General features: G+C 45.6%; 1 protein-coding gene across 1 annotated transcript in view; it reads right to left on the bottom strand.

Annotated features, from left to right (window-relative positions):
- Nucleotides 1–24964, bottom strand: part of LOC133351194 (mucin-like protein) — a 31371-nt gene extending 6407 nt beyond the window's left edge. The window contains exons 1-24 of the mRNA XM_061566221.1: nt 23228–24964; nt 22674–22789; nt 21684–21851; nt 21114–21269; nt 19456–19586; nt 18352–18440; nt 16969–17181; nt 16521–16751; nt 15558–15677; nt 14735–14943; nt 13933–14002; nt 13174–13338; nt 12115–12231; nt 11480–11734; nt 10973–11119; nt 9418–9623; nt 8411–8591; nt 8068–8289; nt 7155–7301; nt 6176–6360; nt 5635–5815; nt 4203–4421; nt 2623–2802; nt 1723–1838 (exon numbers count right to left, since the gene is read on the bottom strand). Coding sequence (XP_061422205.1) covers nt 1723–1838; nt 2623–2802; nt 4203–4421; nt 5635–5815; nt 6176–6360; nt 7155–7301; nt 8068–8289; nt 8411–8591; nt 9418–9623; nt 10973–11119; nt 11480–11734; nt 12115–12231; nt 13174–13338; nt 13933–14002; nt 14735–14943; nt 15558–15677; nt 16521–16751; nt 16969–17181; nt 18352–18440; nt 19456–19586; nt 21114–21197 — 3468 coding nt within the window. The 5' untranslated portion in view covers nt 21198–21269; nt 21684–21851; nt 22674–22789; nt 23228–24964. The remainder of the gene's footprint in view (nt 1–1722; nt 1839–2622; nt 2803–4202; nt 4422–5634; nt 5816–6175; nt 6361–7154; nt 7302–8067; nt 8290–8410; nt 8592–9417; nt 9624–10972; nt 11120–11479; nt 11735–12114; nt 12232–13173; nt 13339–13932; nt 14003–14734; nt 14944–15557; nt 15678–16520; nt 16752–16968; nt 17182–18351; nt 18441–19455; nt 19587–21113; nt 21270–21683; nt 21852–22673; nt 22790–23227) is intronic.
- Between the last annotated feature and the right edge of the window lie 218 nt (nt 24965–25182).

The raw sequence follows: 25182 nt of genomic DNA, 5'->3' as shown, positions 1-25182 counted from the left end.
ACACGTGAACCATTACCATAAGTGTTAAATTACATACCCTGACAAAATAGCACCTTATCGAAGTCTACAGCAGTCACTGTATGGAGAGACTGATAACATAGGAATGTGTCATTTTCACCCCTTAGTTCCATAAACATTAAAATTAGTGAAGCCCTAAAGCTCATTTGAGCAAGGGGACACTGTGAAATAGGCTAAATACATAGAAAATTGTTTAAATTGTATATACGTATAAATATATATTAACTCAACAAATGCCTGTTTTAGGATGTAGTACATTCCAGTCTAGCAACACATTCCAGCAGCAAACGGTCAAGTAGAAGTCACGCTGACAATAGTGATAACAAATCTAAGATTACATTTTTAATCCGATGTTATTAATCCACACGAAAGAAGAAAGAGAAGATCGTTCGTGGACAACTCCAACTTCCCAATGCAGAACTAGTTTATCCATTGAATAAACGATCATGAAGTCCCCCTCATACGAGCCCCAACAAGTCCCCCGCATACGAGCCCCGACAAGTCCCCCACATACGAGCCCCGACAAGTCCCCCACATACGAGCCCCAACAAGTCCCCCACATACGAGCCCCAACAAGTCGCCCGCATACGAGCCCCAACAAGTCCCCCGCATACGAGCCCCAACAAGTCCCCCACATACGAGCCCAACAAGTCTCCCACATACGAGCCCCAACAAGTCCCCCACATACGAGCCCAACAAGTCCCCCACATACGAGCCCCAACAAGTCCCCCACATACGAGCCCCAACAAGTCCCCCGCATACGAGCCCCAACAAGTCCCCCGCATACGAGCCCCAACAAGTCCCCCGCATACGAGCCCCAACAAGTCCCCCGCATACGAGCCCCAACAAGTCCCCCACATACGAGCCCCAACAAGTCCCCCACATACGAGCCCCAACAAGTCCCCCACATACGAGCCCCAACAAGTCCCCCACATACGAGCCCCAACAAGTCCCCCACATACGAGCCCCAACAAGTCCCCCACATACGAGCCCCAACAAGTCCCCCGCATACGAGCCCCAACAAGTCCCCCGCATACGAGCCCCAACAAGTCCCCCGCATACGAGCCCCAACAAGTCCCCCACATACGAGCCCCAACAAGTCCCCCACATACGAGCCCAACAAGTCCCCCACATACGAGCCCCAACAAGTCCCCCACATACGAGCCCAACAAGTCCCCCACATACGAGCCCCAACAAGTCCCCCACGTACGAGCCCAAACAAGTCCCCCACATACGAGCCCAACAAGTCCCCCACATACGAGCCCCAACAAGTCCCCCACATACGAGCCCAACAAGTCCCCCACATACGAGCCCCAACAAGTCCCCCACGTACGAGCCCAAACAAGTCCCCCACATACGAGCCCAACAAGTCCCCCACATACGAGCCTCAACAAGTCTCCCACATACGAGCCCCAACAAGTCCCCCACATACGAGCCCCGACAAGTCCCCCACATACGAGCCCCAACAAGTCCCCCACATACGAGCCCAAACAAGTCCCCCACATACGAGCCCCAACTAGTCCCCCACATACGAGCCCCAACAAGTCCCCCACATACGAGCCCCAACAAGTCCCCCACATACGAGCCCCAACAAGTCCCCCACATACGAGCCCCAACAAGTCCCCCACATACGAGCCCCAACAAGTCCCCCACGTCCGAGAGCTCCAGAGAAGGCCGTCCTCACGTTGGTGACCCACCACTTACAGTTGTGATGTAGCTATCTCTGCGCGCCACGTATTCCGGATTGGCGCTGTCCGTTAAATAGCTGTCGTACGTCTCGCCCTGAAAGGTGAGGTTCAGCCGGTAGATTGCATTTAATCCTGCACGCAAAGAAGCACAACCACTCAAGCACGGATCCACTGCTCATCCACAATACCCTCGTTACTGCTGACCGCAGCACTTGGCTCAGCGCACAGCGGTGTACAAGGCAGTGTCAGTTAAAGATCAAAGGGATGCCGCCGATACAACTGCTCAATCAATTGCCATTCACGATAAGGAAATTAATGAATTAGATGCTTAAATACCGTGGCACCTCAAATCGCCTAACACACAAATCACAAAAAATACAAAACATCCCCACGCATCACCCCATGCACAATAGAGGAGTGACACGTATGTATGTTAATCTTCTTTTGCACCGTACGTAGCCAACTGTGCAAATCGGAAGTGCGGGACGAACTCACTCACACTGGGGGAGCGACTCACCCATTCATACCAAAGAGCGACTCACTCACTCACAATGGGGAGCGACTCAACTCACATCGAGGGAGCGACTCACTCACCCACTCACATCGGGAGAGTTTAACATACATACTCACCCACTACTCACACTGGGGGAGCAAAGAGCGACTCACTCACAATGGGGAGCGACTCAACTCACATCGAGGGAGCGACTCACTCACCCACTCACATCGGGGGAGTTTAACATACATACTCACTCACTACTCACACTGGGGGAGCAACAGCCTCCAAGAGCTCAAGCATCATCCAAATCACCAATAGCATGACTGCCAGGCCTAGTAGTGAAGAGAAAACGTGGCTCTGTGCTGCTGCTGCTGTCACGGTGGCGTCTGTGTCCCGTGGAGATGTAGATTGTGGACTCACCTGTGACTTTTAACTTCGCCTGAAAGATCTCCTTGCCGTTCTGGCAGTTGTCTCCCCTGTAGCTGTCTCCACAAGCGCACTGCTGCTTGCACGTGGTCGTGTTGAGGCTGCACGTGCCGTGTTTATTGCAGTAGCTCTCGGGGCAGTTCGAGTCGGGGCAAACTAGACTGCAGCTGCCATCTGTTCCAGATAAAATTACGGTTGTTATAAACACGAGGGTCACTGCATTACAGTAAACACGTATTGCCAAGTTTCTTAATGAAATGTAAATAACGCTCTATGTAATCAGGAACGCCTCACATCCACTCAATATTGTTTTCTTGGTGGGTGCTGCATAGGGATATTTGGCCAATGTCTTAATGTTTTGCATGACAGAGAAGTAGTTGAGAAATCACGGTTCGCTACGCACGGTGCGAAAGAAGTCCAATCTACATACGTACAACAAACACATTTCTGTGATTGAGCAAGGGTTTCGGAACATGAGGGGGGGAAAGAGGATGGGGAGGGAGTTCCAAAGTCGAGCAAAGTGAGGAAAAGACATGTTGTGTCCTACAATGCTATAGGATGCAACATTTACGATAGAGTATGGATGAGAGGAAACTAACTGGTAGAATGCACCTTTGACATGGGTAGGAGGTATGAATTCGTGACGCTCATGGGAACAACGATTGTGGTCGTGGCAACAAAAGGGTGACAACCAACTGAATGGCGGTGAGAGAGTGGCTGGAGTTGATCAATGAGCGCAGCTTCATTGGTTTGCCCAGATGATTAATGTTGGATTCCATTGAGCACAGTCAGGTAGGAACTAGGGAGTTCCATCACAAACGTGACAACAGTATTCCACCTTGGCCAGATCTGCGATTTGTACAGTAGCGGCTGACGAGAGATGAACCAGGCTTTTGAGCTTCATCAGTGCTTCCGGAGCCTAATATGTACCGTACCTGTTCCACAATGTCATATACAGTGATCGTACGAGGTATAATCACGACTCCAATATGGAGAAAAGTAACACTGACAGATGTGTTCGGATAACCATTACTGCAGGTAGTGACTAGCTTTTACTTCAGTTGAAAGTGACCAGGTTCTTGTCAACCCGACTCAAGGATTGGTTTGAAGTCAGTGGTGACTGACAGTGATGTCACAGCACAGTGAACAGCTGCGTCTGTTACTGCCTGGTTGTGATTTTAACACATCAAACCAAATAATTCTGAGTACATTTGGTTCATTCATTTCATATCCATCGTACCAATGGAGTGCGATCCACATCAAACCATTTGTGGGCACAGGCCTGCACATGGTCAGTAACGGTGCATAAATCATCAGCGGGTTGTCGTGATTGATGGAATTAAAGCATCTCCGACTAGCATGGTTGGTTGTGTACGGCGCGAAAGAAGTTCAACATACATACGTACAAAGCATATGCGTATGCCCTCACTCTTATGAGCATGTGAGCATATCTTGTGAGGTGTACCATTATTATTTATTCAACTCAACCAAACTCATCTGCTGGGTGAGTGAATACGGCTGGAGTCCGATGTGCCAGTGTGTACCGTGCGCTGGAATACACCGAAGGGCCTCACCTGACACGCCCAGCTTACAGTTGCACTTGAAACTGCCGAGTGTATTCACGCAGAGCTGGCTGCTGCTGCAGATGTTTGGCTGCTCGGCACACTCGTCGATGTCCAAGCAGGTGGGAGGGTTTCTGTAGCCGGGGAAGCAGATGCAGTTGAAGGATCCTGGGCTGTTGGTGCAGCTTCCATGACCACCGCAAGGGGACGTGACGTTGCACTCATCAATGTCTGGCGAAATACATAGAGAAAAGACCCGGGGTCACATTCGGTCACTTAAAGATCCAACACCACTCCTGCACATTCATGGATATCAGAGGCCAGGCCACAAGGCACGTGAACTGCTGGACTCGTAATTGAGATCAACGATCATTGATTTTAAAGTCAACCCCATAACAAGTGTTTCATGATAATTGGTTCTTTACCCTTCTATCTGGCAACAAAACTGACACCTTTTTACAAGGAGTCATGTTTGCATAGACCACAATACCTGCAGTCATAAATACAAACAAAAGACATAACTCTGATAATGTGCACTGTCCTTGAAGTTGATTGGTCCACACCCGAGACAGCTTTCCTTCGAGCCTAGTCTCACATGGGTTGGACCAGAAGGCGCCTTTTGGCGTCTTCTGGTCCAACCCTAGTGAGACTAGGCTCGAAGGAAAGCTGTCTCGGGTGTGGACCAATCAACTTCAAGGACAGTGCACATTATCAGAGTTATGTCTTTTGTTTGTATTTATGACTGCAGGTATTGTGGTCTATGCAAACATGACTCCTTGTAAAAAGGTGTCAGTTTTGTTGCCAGATAGAAGGGTAAAGAACCAATTATCATATTTTTACTGGCAAATGAGGTCCCCATAGTGTAAGTGTTTCATGATTCGTACGTGAAGATGTCCTTAAAAATAAAATGCTGCACCTATTTATTACCGTCAGTGTCAATTTATTATGAATCTGATATATCTGCAAATCTATATCAGCATCAGCGAGAATAAGATCATTTATTTTGCCAAGAACTTCAGCCGATATGGTAACCCAGAGCGGGTCACAGCACATCTCATCTCATACATTCAAAAGGGCACCCCCAGTGGTAGCGGTCAATGTGGGCATAAGGTGACTGAGCACCTGGCCTGCAAACAGGCATTTGGCTGCCAGTAGGGTGCCACGTTTGCTACGTGTAATCCAAATTGAGTCATTTGCAGGTAATTTTTTTAATTGCCAAATTTGGACCATGACGTTGGCACACGATGTCATACTCATTTCGAATTATGTCAGGGGAACTTTAACATCCACTGTGAAGCAGATGGTATATGTAGCATTTTATAGTTAATAAGCACACCGCAGTATTAACCAGGGCGGCCGCGGGGCTCGAGCCGCAAACCTCTGCAACAAGCGGTGAATGCGCTCCCGCTGGGACGCGTCACAAGGCCGACGTGATGTTGCTTACCCAGACAGGACCTCCCGTTGCCGCTGTACCCGACAGGACAAGGTCCGCACGTGAAGTTCAGCGATGGCGCGGGCAGGTCCGTGCAGGTCACCCTGGAGAAACACGGGCTATTCCAGCAGGCGTCGTAGTCCTGGTCACAGTAGGTTCCAACGTAGCCGCTCGAGCACAGGCAGCTCGCGACCTACACCCACGGGCGCACAGAGAGGCCACATCCATTGGGAACATGTTGATATAGCACCGACGTGCAAGGGCGGGTTGTAAATGAGAGAATATTTTTTTCCAATTGTTTCAGTTGTCTGTCTGCCTCCTCTCGGAAACGTGAATGTGGTTTCTCATTTTTATGTAATTGTATTTGTTTCTATTCATGAAAATATTTCACCTGGGTAATCATCACTTGGGGTCGAACATCTCATTCGCAAGGCGATCCCCGGGTGTTGATTGTCCCATACACAGCACACGAGTAATAACGCGAGTACACACACTTATTCTAAATCTAACAGGCGTGAGAATATCAACACCCATCCTCGAGGTCCTGTGGCACCTGAAACGATGCCGAGCCGTTGGAGCTGCTGAGCAGCGGCTGCGAGAAGTTGCAAGCGGCGTTCCGGCTGCAGTTGCACACGGTGAGCGAGAGCGCCACCCGCGATGAACTCCCTCCGTCCGAGGCCACCAGCCACACCAACGCCTCCCGCGTGGAGCTGGGCCGCCACCCCACCGAGCCGTTGGCTGGGGGAGAGCGACCGCACGTGGAGGGTGAGAGTGGTCAGGGCGATCGTTTAGCTGCTGTCTGTCCCTCACGCACGGCAGCGGCAGAGATCTGATTGCAGTACGCATGCACTGGCAATTGTGCCCACGTAGGGCTTCCTTTAAATTAATATATGAACATCTTATATTTACACAATGTATAGACACTGATAAATATGTCGGTTTAATTTAACGACTGTCGCATTTGCAAAGAAGACATCTACATCAACAAGTAATTTCATTAACCACGGCCATTCCATTGCCGGATGAAGGCCTTCACCTGCCATTGCCACCTCACACAGCTCTGCAATGCCACAATCCCACTCACTACTGCGCTTGCACTGATCTCATTGCTCCATCTCCGTGGTGGTCTCTTTCTCACATCCATCACCAGTCTTATCTCTTGGCCATCGTCCCTCCTAGCCATGGTGGGTCCTGCTCAACCCACTTATTTTTCTGAACATTAAATATGATGTATTTAATTTGTATTTGGCCCCTGATCTGTTTGTTCCACTTCCTGTGTCTTAGTGTTATCCTGAGCATACACCCCTCCGCACGTATTTATGCAACTATCAGCTTTTTGTTTCATTTTCTTAGTCAGTTTTCATCTTTATGATTCATATGTCATAGCCGGTAACAGGCAATGGTGATTACACAAAAGAAGACATGCATCATGGCTGGGAAGCAGTTACCCAGAGTACAGTTCCGACTCTTCCTGCCACGAAGGTTTGTCTAACACACGGTGGATAAACGTTTTATGACAATGATATATTTACCGTAAATTGTGAAGTCTGAAGAGTTCGGAGTGATCGTCAGGGTGATGGGGTCTGACTCGGGATCCACCACCGTGATCTGTAGAATCGTCGACTCATTCAACCGCGCTTGAACCTCGGTACTTCCGTTGATAGTTGGCGGCTTGTTGCCTGTTTAGTAGAGGATGGAGCGTGATGAAGAGCAGTATTTTTATGGGGAGAAAGACATGACATACAATGCATGTCTGATGTGTTAGACAATACATTTTTACTTTAGTGCAACATTTTATTGGGTTTGAACGTTTGACAGTGAGAGTGTTGTCTCAAGAATGGACTATATAAATACGTGCAGTAAAATGCTTATCAGTACAAATGTTTGTAATTACGTGCACGTTTAATGTAAATATCATGGGACAATGACGTCGCTCAGTGGTAGCGCGTTCACTGCTTGTTGCAGAGGTTCACGGTTCGAATCCAACAGGCCACCCTGGTTATTAATGCGGTGGCATAAACCATAAAAGGCAAGTTGTCTGCTGCACAGTGAATGTTTAAGATCTCCGGATGTCAATCAACCATTATGTGCCGGCGTCATGGTTCAAATTTACCAAATGACTAAAATGGGATTACAAATAGCAATCATCTCCACCCTACTGGCAGACCAACGCCGGTTTGTAGATCAGGTGGTCAGTGATCTTCTGCCCACAGGAGCAGCTGCCACTTGGGGGTGCCCTTACAAAAATTGGAGATGAGATGCAAGCCACTTATGGCGTGTAAGGTGCTCTGAGACGCTGCGGTGTGAAGGGTGCTCCATCAAAAACAAATCGCTGCGATCAGATCACAAGGCCGCTGATGGATTGCGCTGTTTTCATCGAAAGCTGCCCTCATGCTCACGTTGTGCTGCAGGATTCCCTGTCAGTTGCGAGTACTGCAGCCGTACCTGGGAGGCCTGGCCTGGGGAAGCAGCTGTAATTCCCTTCATTGTTGCGACAGTTTTCGGTGGCGTTGTTGCAGATGGACGTGTTCTCCGCACACTCGTCGATGTCCCGGCAGGTGGGAGGGTCTCTGTAGCCGGGGAAGCAGCTGCAGTTGAAGAATCCTGGGCTGTTGGTGCAGCTTCCATGACCACCGCAAGGGGACGTGACGTTGCACTCATCAATGTCTGGCGAAATACAGAGAGAAAAGACCCGGGGTCACATTCGGTCACTTAAAGATCCAACACCACTCCTGCACATTCATGGATATCAGAGGCCAGGCCCCAAGGGACTTCTCTGCGGACTTACCAAGACAATTCTCCCCATCGCCAGTGTAGCCCGCAGGGCAGGGACCACATTTGTAGCCCAAAGACGGAGGGGGCAGGTCTGTGCAGTTGATGCCCGGGTAGCAGGGGTTGATCACACAGGCATTCAAGTTTTCGTCGCAGAACTGCCCAGTGTAGCCGGCCGAGCAGTTGCAGCTGGCAACCTGACACGTGGACATGAAGAAGCAAGCGTGGCATGAGTAACGGGACTGTGTGCACCTCCACACACACACAGTTGATACACACACACTGCTTATTATATTAAGACTGATACACTGTATGCTATTTGTGTTTCTCTGTGACGGAAAATGCCAAAGTACTGTAATTGTAGAATACTGTACTCAAGCATCGACCTAAGTAGAGCAAGAGCTCTGTTAGCCGGCATCCGTGGGTTAATCAAACACGCCGGTTATAATCTGAGAGTTATACTTATGATTCACCACATGTTTCTGAGTAAATACAACTTTTCAAGAAATAAACTAAACTTACATTCTAACAATGGCAAAATAAATAATAAACTCTCTTACAGATGTACCCACCGGCCAGTTGTGGCACATTCTAAGTTGACAAGTTGACTGTGGAGAAGTAGTGGGGCCCTTTAGAGTACAATAACACAACGTACAGTGGTACAGTACACAGTGGTACAGTCTGTACAGTTCTGTATGAATAGACAGTCGCGAGAGCCGTCATTTAGTAGCGTCGCGAAGCTCCCGTGAGCAACAGCGCATCTCTGAGAAGCGCACGCCAAGATGCCGGATGGCTGTCGGGAATTTCTATGGTTGCCTGAAGGAAGATTGATATTTTCGTCTGTGAGAGATGCTGGTTAATAGAGCATTCTGGATGGTAAAGTGCCGGATAAGAGAGGTTTTGCCGTAGTTTCAACAGCGGCCATTTAAGAAACTAACAAGTCACCGCTTGTCATAACTCAATCAGACCGCGCCGACTGCTGTAAAACAGGAGAGGTTTGTTTAAAAAAGTACAAGTTCTCACTTGGAAGGTGGACTGGTTCTGTTGCTCGCTGTACATTGGCTCCGAGAACAGGCAGGTGCTGTTGGCGCTGCAGTTGCACAGCGCGAGGTTGAGTGGCATTAGCGTCGGGGTCAGGGTGCCGTCTGGGGCCCTTACGCCGTCCGAAGCCACGACAGAAGCGAACACCGCTTGCGAAGAGGTGGGCAGCCACACCACCACGCCGTCCGCTGCGGAGAGACGGCCATGTTAACGCGATACACCGCAGCGGCTGAAACGTCTTCTCCAACCTGTAGGTTGCATTGACTGATAGCTGGGTGGAGGGACGTTCCATGAATTGACATCTGGGTGGAGAGTTGGCACGGTTGTTTGCGCATTGCGCTGTAAACCAGGCGACCTAACTTCAATTCCCGGCAGTGGAGAGTGACATCTGGACTGGTCCAACCTGCTCTGCCCAGCATGTTGAACTATGGTCAGAGACACCCACTCCTCTCTCACGTTATGGTTCAAGATCCCTAGTACGGATGTGGTGTTGCAAGGCAAGGAGGGGGGTTGTGGTGGGATGGGGAAGAGGGAGCCTGAGCCCTGGACCTGCGCTTCGGCAGTGAATTTAGGGGGATTACAATGTATTGTTATTATTTCGCTGTTTACTTGGAAAGCCTCACTTGAGTCTCAAGACTCGGTTTCAAGAGGATCCTGGCAAGTTTTGCAGTCTGGGGCAATGTTACTGCTGTGTGTAATCCCAATTAAGTAATATGCAGGACATTTTTTAGCTTGCGGATGTTTGGCCAAAATAAGTTAAGTTTTGTTAATTAAATCATACCATGATGGTATTTATAATTTGTCCTAGAAATGGAAAGTGCCCTGATTTATGAGGAATTTTAAGAACCATATATATGTAAAGCTAGCCACTGTGGAACATAAATACAGAATGCTGAAACATGATTTGGATTGAGGAATAGTTAGGGTTTTATTTCAACTTATTAGGACATTAAAACATACTGCGGTTGGTACTAATCGTATTTATTTGATGCATTATATTTAATCTTCAAGGTTGGTGACATGCATTTACTGTACGTCATTGTAATTAAAATGTTCCATTAAAGATAAAACCAGGAGAGCGCCCACTGCAGAAGCGGTCTCTCTCTCATGGGAACTCTTGAGGCAGGATTCACACATTGCCAGTTTCCATTTAATCCGAGTTTTGGCGAAAGCGTGCCGATGTGTCCATCACGAAAATTGGGGTAAATCACCATGGTGAAGTGTTTTGACAGTTTTGTCACGATCTGAATCTGATCCAATAATGTGTGAACTCTCCTGAAATATCAAGCATTTAAGGTTGTATGTCCGTGAGCGTATCCTCAATGGAACATCCAGTAGACCATGGCTGACACTCGGGCAGCTCTGGGGTGGGACGAGCACGACCAAATGTCCATTTGGCCCCCCAAGACCACGTTCTTTAGCGGTATAATATACCGCTAAGGAAAGATGACTGCCATGGCGGCCGCCTCGTACATCCGAGAGGAGCTGGAGCCGAGACTATGGCATAACACAGGGCTACGTTCAGTCCCTTGGATACCTGTGATATTTATATCTGGAGATGTTGAGGAGATGGAGAGGGTGATCCTGTCTCCGTCTAGATCCGTGATGTTGAACTTGATTGTCTTGGCCTCCTTCACGCGCGTCTCAAGCACAGAACTGCCGGTAATATTGGGTAGCGAGTTACCTGTTCATCATAATTAAAAAAAAACAGATTAATTAAATACTAGAAAGATGCTTGTCAATACATATGATGTACCAATGTATGAATATGGGAAAAGCAGGAGAATTTTTGTTGTTAAAAGGTCAAGTAGACGAGGAGGGGGGGGGGGAAACTGGCGAAAGACATTGATATCAGATGCAGAGGAGACTGTCAATTATAGGCAGAGGAGAATATGATGTTCTACAGCCTGGACTTTAAATAAGCAACAGAGTTAGCTGTGTGCGCAGCCAGAGGGAAGGTAAATCAAGAAGAGCAGGTCATGTTTCAAGCAGTCACCCTGTTTTTTGTAACAGAACTTAAAGTGCACAAAGCTGGGATTCTTACGGACAACTGTGTTAATCCTCTCGAACGTTGAGTTGGCCTTCTTGGATTCAAGGGCGAAGAGTATGTCTCCTGTGCTCAGGGCATCGAATATGCAAGCATCACTGCCATTGCAGAGAGCTGTGATTTCCTTTGTTTTGGTTGCATTTTCTTGTAAAAGATCATCAAAGAATCTTGGCACAAAGGTGTTGTTGTTGAATATTAACCAGCTCTCACTGCCATTGTAGCTGAACAGTGAACTCTCGTTTGTTATTTTCCCTGGGGAACATGTGAGAAGATATTTTGCTCAATGAAACGGACATTGTACAACTGCGATAAGTTAGGCATGTAACATGTGCAATGTGTTAGATGTGTTTTATTTCTCATGGATTAATTTCGAAGGCACCTCAATTCTTAACCCCCCAATTCCTACCATCTCCCCCAACAAGGAGGGCAGGAAAATGTTTTCCAGAGCCCAACACTGGAAAGCTCTGGCTAAAATTAAGCCCTTATTATATGTGCATATTTTCTACCTTTACATGTCTTTTTAATTAGAGCCTTGCATATCCTCATTGAAGCATAACACTCAAATACGGTAAGAAATGTGTTATTACTGTAATAAATGATTTGTGAATTAGCATACATATTTTTTTACTTACAGGATTGTCCAAATTCAAAAAATATTCTGTCATCCTTCGGAGGTTTGTCTCCATTGAATGGCAAAATGGTGCCATTTCTTGCTGTAAAGTCATCTGTTTTGTTTCCATTGAATACTCCTATAAATGTCATGAAAAACAGATACGAAAACAAATTAAGAAGCCTGAAAAACGAGGACAGTACTCTCAGATGTAAATCACCAGAGGCAAAAGCAAGTGAGCACGTTTTCTTCTTCAGTCAGTAACCCTCATCACACGTTGTCAGTGGCTGGCCTACCTGCCTGTGACACGAATGTGTCACTGCGTCATGTCAGGATTCTTAATAGCTATAATAATAATTAAATACATTTGAAATGTGTGCCTTTCTTACAGTGCAAGGCTATCACAGAGGCGCAGTGTTTTACAGACAAGGGTTGTAGTAGTTTCACAGTAGGGGGTGCGATGTTGCTATGTGTGATGCCAATTTAATAATTTAAAGGTAATTTTTTTACTTTGCAAATTTGAACCATGGCACTAGCACATAATGGCCTCATTTCAAGTTATGTCACGGGATCTTTAACATTCACCCTAAAGCTGATGTGTCGTATTTTTATAGTTAATACCCCTAAAGTAATATCCAGGGTTGCCTGTCTGGTTCAAACCCAGAACCTCTGCAAATAGTAGCAAACACACGATCGGATCACCACCTCTGACTTATTAACATGGCTATTCCGGCCTTTGCTGCTAATGCCATTAATGGTTGCCTTGTGCAGAATTAACAATCACTGATGGCAAAATCCTGACAATGGGAGTGGAGACATGCAATAATTTGTTACATTTCACTCAATCTTTATAGCTGTGTGTACATACATTTGATGTTATAAGCATATCGTCTGTATTGTCTGGTTGAGATGCTTTATTTTGGGAAGCCAAAGTCTGGCTACACTTTAGGAGACAATAAAGAATAAGGCTGACTTACAGAAAACCTTACCATCTGATTGGACATGACCACTCGCGATGAGGATCTTTTGGATGTGAGTGGGTTGTGACAGAGTCTGCCGGATATCGGGTAAGTTAGCTCACCGAGCAGCCCCTGGGTGTTGTTGCGCATCTTCTCTGGCAGGGAGATGAGGAACTGCAGGGCCCCCATTATGGCCGTCACCGTCACGGACGCGCCCGACTTAAACGATGCCACAGTGCTCCCGTTGTTCAACATCACCGTGGTCCCATTTATTGTGGTGGCATTTTCTGCAGGGGTTAAAAACAATTCCGGTGTTTCGATTGTACAATGGTGAGCATTTAGAGCAATACTGTTGTGGTATGAATATTATGTTAGTTTAAACATATTAAATATGGAGTGCTTGGCACAATTATGTTGACCTATTCATGATGCCCTATGTTTGATTCCCAGCCATGGCTAACATCAGTGATGAGTGATATCTGTAATGGTCCTGGGCCCTCTTTCTCCAACCCGCACTAACCAGCGTGGTGAAGTGTGGCCAAACAACGGCCATTACCGACGTGGCGTGGGGAGGCATTCACCCAAAAGTGGGCAGTGAATTATAATTTTATTCATTATGTACTAAGCAGCTAAAATAACTGGTAAATGGATGCCTAAGCCAGGGACAAGGTATGAAGTGTAGGAGGCCACATTCAGAGAATCTCATCAGCTTGCAGCGGTGCACTAGGCCTGGATAAAGGTTGACCACTGTTTGAAACACAACGTTAAGAAGTTGTATATCTCATCATTTCCATCATTGTACTTAATTGAAGAGTGGCAAACATTAGTACGTCTTGTGTCGATCGAGGCCGTTAATTCAGCTGATGCATTATGGAATTTACCTGAAACATTGAATTGATATCCTTCAATGAAAAGCAAGGTTGTGTTCTCCTGATCCAGTTTCAACTCCACCTGTTGAGTAAAAACATGGGTATGTTACAAATCTGTGACCTGCGCCATTAGTATTCCATTGCGCTGCAAGTGGTAAGCAAAGAGTTGTTTCCTTGACAATATGAAATGTTAAAACACAATGTAAATTGATTGAAGCTCTAATGTTGTTTACAGGATTATAGCTATGGCTGGGGAAATCTGTAAATAAAACCCCTAGGTTAGCATCGTTTCTGTAAAATGAGTGAGAAAAATCGACACCTTTATTGATGGGTTTATAGTTTTATTGGATGGCATAGCTCAATGGTGGCATGTTCATCATTTACTGCAGAGGTTTGCGGTTCGAACCAAGCAGGTCGCCCTGATAATTACTGTGTCTGTATTAACCATTAAATACGTTCAGTCTGCTTCATAATGGCCGTTGAAGATTCCCTAATTCCATTTAAATAAAAATACGTATGGTGTGCCATTTGCCAAAATCGAATCATTACCTGCAAATTCCTCATTTTGGATTGGACATCACAGCAAGCATCGCCCCCTATAGGCAGACTATTGCCTGATTGCAGGCGAGGTGCAGCTGCCACTGGGGGTGCCCTTTCAACCGTTTGATATGAAATGTGATGTAAGTCACTTATCGCAAATAACGCACTGTGAGACACTGGCATAAAGTGTGTCTCAATAACAAATCACAATCATCATTATTGATGGGTTGGAGCATTAAGTAATTTGCAGTATTTTTAAAGGCCCGTTCCTTACCCTTGGGCATCCTGTCTGCATCACCACCAGCGCCACGAAGCTCGTAGCCATGGACGTGTGGTTTTCCCCTGCGCGCTGCGTGCGCCCCTGTACAACGAACTTGGTCACGTTTCCATCGTTAGCGATGAGCAGATCGTACTCGCCCAGGCCGTTGAACGTGTAGTCCACTCCGTCCAGTGTGGCGATGTGTGGCTCGCCAAACATCCAGCCTTTTCAAAGAAGACACAACACACAAGTGGAGGTAAATCATTAGTTTTGCTGTGATGGTGCTTGCAGTGCAGTCAATACAATCCCCTAGCGAGAAGGGTGCCTCTAATGGTAAAATCAGCCTCTGCTGAATTCTTAATTTCAGAATGGGCCCATGCTCCACAAAAAAGCCATCAATCCAAAATGACATCCAAAACAGGGCACGAAATAGGAATAATTATTTAAAGGCGGTTTCATCAATATCAAAAGGTGGAGGTGCAGCCCTGCAATTGCTTTTTTCCGTCACTGGTGGTGGAAGGGCCTCCCCGAGAGGAAGCTCGAAAGAGCCCCTCTATAGGGTATTTGGCCTACTCATCCACGCTGGCCACACTTCTCGGAAGAGGTGCGAGCACCGACAATTTACACACCACAGCCAACGTGCCGATCGACTGTGGTGTATCCATTTATACTGCTGGGTGGCGAGAGGCGGGGGATTTAAGAAACTTGAACATTGTTTCAATTGCCACGCCGGGGGAGCAAAGTGATGATTATTACAACACGGCAGTATCGATATACTCGCATGAAACTGGTTTGATGTGCATAACTTGGGGTGTGTTGAAATTTTGTCTCCACTTACCAAACCAGGGGGGACTGTAATTCCAGCAGGATACCGCGGGACGCTTTGTTTGGTACAAAGAGCAGAAGTAGTTGTCTCCTGAGTTCAGGCAACAGTCCTTGTACGGCTTCACCTCGTTGGCTGCAGTGTTCAGAAGCACACAGAGAAGCAGACAGCATGGTGTAAATTAACAGCATGGAGTTTTAAAATTAAAACGTCTATAACATTGAGAATAGGTTTTCCCCTTTTTTTCTGGCAAACAAAACAAGTGTTAACATGTTAAAACAACCAAACTGAAACCTTTTACGAGGAATCATGTCTGCATTAACCACAATACTTGTGGTCAATATCGTTTTTTTGGGTTAGATCGCGTAAATATTAATGTCGTTAAACCCGCTACTACCCGACACAGCCAACTAGTAAAGGTTGTCACGTAAACAGAACGTGCCAATTCGTTACTAGTACAGCACACCGGTGTGCTGGAGAGCAAATCCACAACATTTACAATCCGAGTACGACGTTTCGCGAGTGATTACAACTAGCATCATCAGGCGGACAGCCAGATTTGTGAAAAAATCGTGTTACACTAACCATGAACATGTGCCATCTCTTTCAAAGTGGATGTTAACAATTCTGTGACGTCTTTTGAAAGGAGTACAGTCATCCATTGCGTGGTGGCGATTTGGTTCAAATTTGCCAATTTTTAAATGTAACTACAAATTACTCAATGGGATTACACACAGCAACATGGGCCCCCTACTATGAAAACTTGTCAGGATCCGCCTAAAAATATTCTTGAAACTCAGTGAGGCTTTCCTGATTGCTATGCATACTGTACGTATGCATGTTGAACTTCTTTCGCACCGTACGTAGCCAACCGTGCGAATTGGAGGTGCGGGGTAAGGACAACTAACTAAATATAAACAAGCAGTTCTTCAGAAATGCTGATGATGAAAGAATGAATTAAACACAACAGGAACTTACTGTAGTAATTGTTGGCATCCGTTCGCAACCATGGAATGTATATCTGGAAGTAGATTTGGTAGAACCAGTACTCATTCCGGAAGAACCACCAGGGGTTGATGGGCGGGTCCCAGGGCGTTGGCAGCTCGCGCTCGTGCTGCCCCGTGATGAGGGAGCCTCGCCAATCGTAGTAACAGCGCACGCCCGATCTGTCGGGGTTCTGCCACACGCTCTGCAGCGTGTACGCCGCGCCTGTGGCAGCAAAACAAACCCAAGTCAAATACGATACGCGTGCGCATGTTTAGTTGAAGGCAGTTCCACAAGTTCGGCAAACTCACGGCCAACATTTGGAAAAGGTGGGGAGCATCCGCGCTTGTGGGAGCACAGCAGAGGCATACAACAATGGCTTTTGCTGCACCGCCCTCTGCTGCCCACGGCGCGAGGTGGTACACTCCGCCGCATTGCTTACCTGGGAAAGGCTTGACTTGGTATCCGTAGTACTGGATAACGTATTCGTCTATGAACTCCATGTCCATCATTCCTTGCCAGTAGGAGCACGGGCACGGTGTCGAACCCCAGAAATGCATCGTTTCGTGATTGACCCAGTTGAGGCAGCTCTTCTTGCTGTTCACGGTTACCAGGGTGTTGTTCTCCAGTCTATACACCCAGATGCCTTTTACACCTGGCCCACATAAAGACAGCATTTTCAAGACGCAATAAACGTTAGGTTACAGACATTTGTCAATCCACTTCTGGAAGGCTTCCCCACGCCACTTGCCAGCTGCTTGTTGAAGGGCGGTGGCGGTGGGGGCACGGACGGGTGCAGATAATCACTCGCCACTGATCACATAGCCATGGCAAGGACTCGAACTTAGGTGGCCGGGTTCACGGTGCAGTGTGCTCACCACCGAGCCAATTGTATGTTGTTATGCAATACTTGAGAACACACCAGGTCGCATGCAAAGATGCACAGATGCATTGATGTGGAATAGATTCTCACTCTCACGATGCCACGTGGCCTCATCTGTGGGTAGGGTGTGCCTCGCGAAACCGAACGTAGCCGACTTCTACCTTTTAATGTTTTATACTGTTCAGTGTATTGAAGCATTTCCATTTATCGAGGGCTTAAATGTCCCAGAATCTCAAAGTGCCTTGACATCTCATAAAATCATTCTGATGCTAATCTGGATTGTTCCTCGATGTCGGGGTGACCTCCTGATGAAAGCTGTCCCTATGCGGCAGCAGGTGACGCAACACCATCCTGCAAGTGGGCTTAGTCTGTCAGTAGGGGGCGATGTTGCGATTGGTAATTACAAACAATTATAATGATCATATTGCACAAAATGTACAGTATGTACTGCAAGTAAAACATGTAAACAAACACCACTGAAGCCACATCAAATCTCACGAACCACTGCTACAGCAGATACCGTGCAGAGCAGCACTCAACTGGGACGAGCTGCCGCGTGGTCTCTCATCATACAAACTATTTTACATGGACGTGTACAATTATTGTCTTCGTTAAGTCGGTGAATTGTCTACTTGTTTATTTTGTTACTTATATTATCCACAACGATGTGAATGGTTATTTTGCGTGATACTGTTATGTAGGGCACGGCATACCATCTATCTTATTTTGAAGACTTGTAACAGGCATCAAACTGAGCATGTAATACATAATTTTAGAATTTTATACGTTGTATATAATTAGTTCATATAAACTATGTATCATTAGTTCATATTAACCATTCAGTCAGTGCAGGTTCTAGATTCAGCATCATAGTAAAAAAAACCTCTTCTTGAATTGCGACCCCGAATCATGATAATGAATGGCACACGTGAGTGGACAGACCTGTGTTTCCTGTGACGTTGTCGGGCTTGTATCGCACTTCAGCGGGCTGATTCCGAATCTCGTTATTGTAGAAGACGCCGAAAACTCCTCTGTGGTTTGAGCAGATGAAGCAGTTACAAAACAGCACACCGCGTCCTCCAAGGTGATCTGTACGTTGCATTGTTTGGTTTCCTCATCACCATTGATTATTTGGCATTCACGAGGCTGTTATGGGCATCGTCTATTCTGTTTGGTGTAATTTCGCAGTGGTTAGCCGATTGCGCTATGAACCAATCAATTCGTGCCTGCGATCAATGTTAGCCACCAGTGATATCTCAACTAGGCCTTAGGCCACCTCATTCACCAAACGGACAAGCGTGGTGAAGCATGGTCAAACAACCCCATCACCAAACAGGTGGTTGTACCCCAGACACCCTTGAAAACGAGCTGTTGCATCGTTTGTGTATTTTCCAGAGTAAAACATTGTAAATACACAGAGTATTTAAAAGAAAATATAAGGCTACCAAATGTGTGGTAGGCCCAACCGGGGCACATTGTAATGTGGCAGCCCTTCCCTCAACGCCATAATCCCGTGGGGCAACGTTATGGCAACGTTGTCGGAAATTGTGGCTCACGGTGTTTCCTGTGACAGCACGTGGTTTTGAGTCTCCCCCACCATCGCAGTAGATACGACGAATCCTTCCCATGCATGTCTCTCCACATACAAATTTAGTAGTTTCCACTTCTCGTCAGCCACAAGCTCTTCTCGGAGTATTAGTTCAACACAAGCAAACTCTGGACTGGCTTCAAACAATCAGTTTCTCAGCAGCGGTCAGGGTTGCTTAAACCAATGGTGGTGGTGAACTGCCAGATGTTTAGAAGCAAGCACCCTCCATGAAGGATTATGGGTCATGGTTTGACACAAGACGACACATTTATATGTACGCGATCTAATAAAAAAAAACATTTATCATCGAGACTAGATACAATGTTGGGTTAAATGTATACAACAAAGGTTCTCCCTTAAAAACGAGTGGTGGTTTCAACGGTTTTTTTATGTGACATAAAGGACCGCCTCCCTCTACCTGCTACTAATAGCCCGTATAGTTAGTGCTGAGTGCTCACGTGTGGTATCCCATGAGGGCGTTGTTTGCGTTTTTGGCCCTCCGGGATATTTGCCAGTTCATCCTCTGGAAAATGCTGATGCAGAACGAGAACACCCCATCCGTGACCAGGATGCCCTGGAACGTGTTCGTCTGTCGAGGGTGGGGCGAGCACACATTCATTCACGACGCGGCCAATGTTACGGACGTTGCTTTCAAGTGTTTACATTCTCAACAAGATGGCAGGAGAGTGTTAATGTTGCTTGTTTACCCAGGGAAGCCTTGGTCCAAGACTGTTTTAGGAGGGTCCTTCCATGGTTTTGCAGTAGCAGGCGATGTTACTATGTGCAATCCAAAATGAGTAATTTGCTGGTATTTTTGTAACTATTGGGATTTTTGTCCAATAGCAGTTATATTGTATGATGTTTTAGAAGATATATGAGCAAACCGGGCAACCCGAAGGAAACTTATCAAGAACAGGGGAAAAACATAATTATAGATTCCACACAGAGAGGCACCTAAGTCAGGAATCAAACTCTGGCCCTTTAACGCCACCCTGCCATGTTGCAGATTTTTCCACAAATATTCTCTATTAGAGTGCTATACATGTTAAAGCTGTATTAATTTGACTTAGCAGCAGGTGGATGCAGTGAAATAAATAGCATAAGTTATCACGGTAGACATCACTCAAGCCAGAATGCCCTTTTTGATTCGCATTGGATTTAGCTATCTCATGAATGGGAATTAATTTGCCGGTGCTGATCTAACAATAGAGGAGAATGATTTTTATTGGCTCTGAATTTTATCTTGTTGACATTTATAGATCACATTGTCACACTTTGAATCTTGGTAAATGTGGAAAGATGAACACGTTCTCCAAGGTGGGACGAGGGGAGAACGTTGATAATTAACTGAAGCGATTCAGGTTGGCTAAACTAATGTATTTCCAAGATTCTTAAAACATATACAGTGTGTGTAGTATATGGTAGTGTACTGTTTATATCCTATTTATTGTCATTTATAGATTTGAATTTAGTTTGGCGTTAGGCAAGTGCTAATGGGGTCCCCATAGCATAAAGGTTACAGAGTTATCTCGGTATATAGAGTTCCCAGAGGCGTATGGCAGCAGCAAACATTGATGACTGCATTATACTGATGAGTCCTAACGAGGAAGGAACTGCTCTACAGTTGTGTCTTTGTTTCACTGCTTCATGTTCAGTTGGTGGTTCTAAAAGCCAGTAATGGCCACACATTCAGCTCTTTTGAGCTGGTGGACAGGGTAAATGTGCTTTTGCACATTTTATGGCGGTACCCCAGGGTACTAAATAATACTAAATGGCCGAGACAATTAAATATTTAGTTTCTGGGACACATTTTTCCAGGGGTGTACTTAACTCCGCGACTGGGGTACCAATCAATCCGAAATCAGTGCTACTCCGCGTCCGCGATGTCGAAACGCCAAACATCAGCATAAAAAATCCGTTATCGAAAAATTCAACTTTGAATCGTGCATTGTGTACAGTTCGTTGAGATGAGTCGATTGCCGCATCGACGACCATCAACAGACTAAAAATGACTGCATCACGGACATTATGCGAGAGCCGGGGTACTATGGGACCCCGGGGTACCGTCGTAAGGTTCATTTAATGCACACCTTTGCATGTTAAGATTATTACTCACGTGATCTCTATTGTTGTTTTCAAACGAAGCAGGGACTCCCTCCCAAGTGACTTTCAACATCCACGAAGGCTCAAAGTTTCCCATGTTAGCGTATACCTTTTTAATGAGATTTTTGGTTTTTGTCTTAATATCCGCATCAATTCCATCAATGTATTCCTGAGAAAACAATACACAATGACAAGTGAAAAATAGAAGAAATATATTTAAATAAGATGGAAACACTATTAATTCCATTGGTAGAGGTAATGATTGCACATAATGTGGCTTGTATTGCTCAGATAATACATGCAATTCCTGTCAATTAAACAGGACGTCGATAATGGCAGGTGGTTGAGAATAGTGATGGAGTGACAGCTGATGGAGGAATTAATTCAGTTCACGTGCAAGTGACAGATGGATTATTGCATCATGAGACTGTGATAGATTTCGACGGCTTCGGGAAGACTTAATTCAACAGTGGATTCAAGATAGCTGATGATAATTAATTGAAGGTCATGTACTGTACATGGATCTTGTTTGGACTGCTGGGATGGTGTATGTGATGCTATCGTTTATATATGTCTGCCGCACCTTGAAGTAAATGTTTCCAATTCCTGCGGAGATGTCTACGTCGTCCCAAAACGTTGCCACAATTGCATTGGCACTGCCACTTTGGAAGCCAATGGATGGCGGGTAAGGAAATGGAAACTTTGGCGCGTACTGATTAGTAGAAAACACGAACACTCCATTCTTGGTGAACTGCCGAAACAAGGGGGTCAAAAAGAGAACAACCACACCAAGGAATATTCATTTAGACTTTGCAGAAACATAGTAATAGAAATACTTAATTTTAACTATCACATTGTGGGTAAAACTTAGATTGAAGATATTCATATATTCTGATGCATTACTAGATGTTGCCTAAGTGGTCCCAGGTTTTACTATATGAAAATCACTCATAAGCTAATCAGTACCGAGGTTGTCAAGTTTCATGCATAGTGTGTGTGACTACATTTAACAAAGCACTTCTCCATGTCTTTCATTTAAAAACTGTCAAGTGACTAATATATCCATATACAGTAGGACCATTCGGACAAAACCACAGGTCAAGTTACTTGGATTTTTCTTCATTTGATGTAACTGTCCCAAACTGTCAACTTAAATATTGCAGCTATGTGACGGTAGATTATGAAGGCATGTAAACCCACGAGGTTCGGAGAGTATACAACTGGTACAGATTGTGAAGATTAGAGTTAAAGCTTATCCATCGTAATCTTGTCCTAGACAGATTAAGTCCTAAATTGACCCTATGATGAACATTACGCGAGTTCTATGAATGAAAGACTGACTCAAGGATGGCCCAATTAAGTATCTTGTAATGTAGATTTTTGCGGTTGTTTTGTATGATATTTTTCGACGAGCAATACACTGTTGTAATGATCTCTACGAATCTCTCGATACAACTGTATTCCTATAAGCTCTTGTTGCATTCTTAATAAAACAGACTTTCCTGAAACTAAAAATGCACAACCATTTTGTTGGTGGTGATAGAATCCATGACAGGACTAGGGGAACACTCACGTAGACGTTGTTGTAGAATGTTGGTCCCAGCGGAAAGCCGTAGAGCACGTTAAACGTCGGGGACGCGGACACAGTAAGTTTTGTGTCATTTGCATAGGAAAGCAGTTCGTTCTCCACTGTGGGCAAACGTTGTGGAAGTAAATTCAGCAACACAACAATTGGTATTTGGCCAAACATTCAGATGCTGAAAAATTACTCAATTGGGATTACACACAGCAGCAACATCGCCCCTGACCGCGAACTTGCAGGGGCTCTCCTGAAACAGTGCTGAGGCTCAGGGAGGCTCTCCTGGTTAACTTCGTGTATATTGGAGGAAAATGCCAGTATTGTTGGTAACAAACAACTCAAATTGATTCTTGCCAAAATAATTAGAATTATAGTCAGAATTGTAGTTTGTGAATTTCTAATGACGATGCAAGCACATGAGCTGCAAACACACAGCAAGGCCATGCCAATGATTTGGTGTTGCTTTTTACAGAATGATCAATTGTCGATATGGCCAATGGGAACTACACATACTCTAATGGGATGCATTTGTATGGACCGTTTCATACCTTGAACCACGACTTTAGTTGTGGTTGACAGCGATTTTGTCGTTGTAGTAGTTGAAGTATTAGTAGTAGGTGTTGTTGTAGTATTAGTAGTATGTGTTGTTGAAGTAATAGTAGTAGGTGTTGTTGTAGTATTAGTAGTAGGTGTTGTTGTAGCAATAGTAGTAGGTGTTGTTGTAGTATTAGTAGTAGGTGTTGTTGTAGTATTAGTAGTAGGTGTTGTTGTAGTAATAGTAGTAGGTGTTGTTGTAGTATTAGTAGTAGGTGTTGTTGTATTAGTAGTAGGTGTTGTTGTAGTAATAGTAGTAGGTGTTGTTGAAGTATTAGTAGTAGGTGTTGTAGTATTAGTAGTAGGTGTTGTTGTAGTAATAGTAGTAGGTGTTGTTGAAGTATTAGTAGTAGGTGTTGTTGAAGTATTAGTAGTAGGTGTTGTTGTAGTATTAGTAGTAGGTGTTGTTGTAGTAATAGTAGTAGGTGTTGTTGTGGTAATAGTAGTAGGTGTTGTTGTGGTAATAGTAGTAGGTGTTGTTGAAGTAATAGTAGGAGGGGTTGTTGAATTAGTAGTGTTAGGTGTTGTTGCAGTATTGGTAATTACAACAGGTAGTGGAGTAGTAGTTGTGTTAGTCGGTGTAGTGGTAGTAGTCAGAGGGGGTGTTGTCGGACAACCACCACAAGTAGTGTTAAGGGGGGAAATTGTGGTTCTGTTTGTTTGGATCGTAATAGAAGAGCTAATTGGTTGTGTGATTGAAGAGATGTTGGAGATTGTGGTTATATCTGTTGATGTTGTTGGAGGTGGGCTTGATGCTGTGATTAGTGCTGCTGTTGATGTGGATGCTGCTGTTAATGGCGATGGAGTTGATCTGGGGGGGAATGCAGTTGTTGTTAAACCATGTGTGGTTGGAGCTGCGGTAGTTGTTTGTTCAGGTATCGTTGGGGCTGGAGTTGTTGTTGGTTCAAGTATGGTAGGAGCTGCAGTTGTTGGTGCTGCTGTTGTTAGTCCAGGTGTTGTTGGAGCTGCAGTTGTTGTTAAACCATGTGTAGTTGGTGCTGCAGTTGTTGTTAAACCATGTGTGGTTGGAGCTGCAGTTGTTGTTAAACCATGTGTGGTTGGAGCTGCGGTAGTTGTTGGTTCAGGTATCGTTGGGGCTGGAGTTGTTGTTGGTTCAAGTATGGTAGGAGCTGCAGTTGTTGGAGCTGCAGTTGTTGTTAAACCATGTGTGGTTGGAGCTGCAGTTGTTGTTAAACCATGTGTGGTTGGAGCTGCAGTTGTTGTTAAACCATGTGTGGTTGGAGCTGCGGTAGTTGTTGGTTCAGGTATCGTTGGGGCTGGAGTTGTTGTTGGTTCAAGTATGGTAGGAGCTGCAGTTGTTGGAGCCGCAGTTGTTGTTAAACCATGTGTGGTTGGAGCTGCAGTTGTTGTTAAACCATGTGTGGTTGGAGCTGCGGTAGTTGTTGGTTCAGGTATCGTTGGGGCTGGAGTTGTTGTTGGTTCAGGTATGGTAGGAGCTGCAGTTGTTGGTGCTGCTGTTGTTGGTCCAAGTGTTGTTGGAGCTGGTGTGGTTGGGAGTACAGTTATCGGTGCGGCAGTTGTTAGTCCAGGTGTTGTTGGAGCTGCAGTTGTTGTTAAACCATGTGTAGTTGGTGCTGCAGTTGTTAGTCCAGGTGTTGTTGGAGCTGCAGTTGTTGTTAAACCATGTGTGGTTGGAACTGCGGTAGTTGTTGGTTCACGTATCGTTGGGGCTGGAGTTATTGTTGGTTCAAGTATGGTAGGAGCTGCAGTTGTTGGTGCTGCAGTTGTTGGTCCAGCTGTGGATGGGAGTACAGTTATCGGTCCTGCTGTTGTTGGTCCAGGTGTGGTTGATGTTGTTGGTGTCGGTCCAGGTGTAGTTGGGGCTGCAGTTGTTGTTGCTGCTGGTGTTGGTCCAGGTGTAGTTGGGGCTGCAGTTGTTGATGCTGCT

Source organism: Lethenteron reissneri, chromosome 36 (genome assembly GCF_015708825.2).
Source record: "Lethenteron reissneri isolate LAM-NWPU_2019-01 chromosome 36, ASM1570882v1, whole genome shotgun sequence".
Classification (NCBI taxonomy): Eukaryota; Metazoa; Chordata; class Hyperoartia; order Petromyzontiformes; family Petromyzontidae; genus Lethenteron; species Lethenteron reissneri.
Note: the sequence above shows the minus strand (reverse complement) of the source record. Positions and strands in the feature narration are given on the sequence as shown.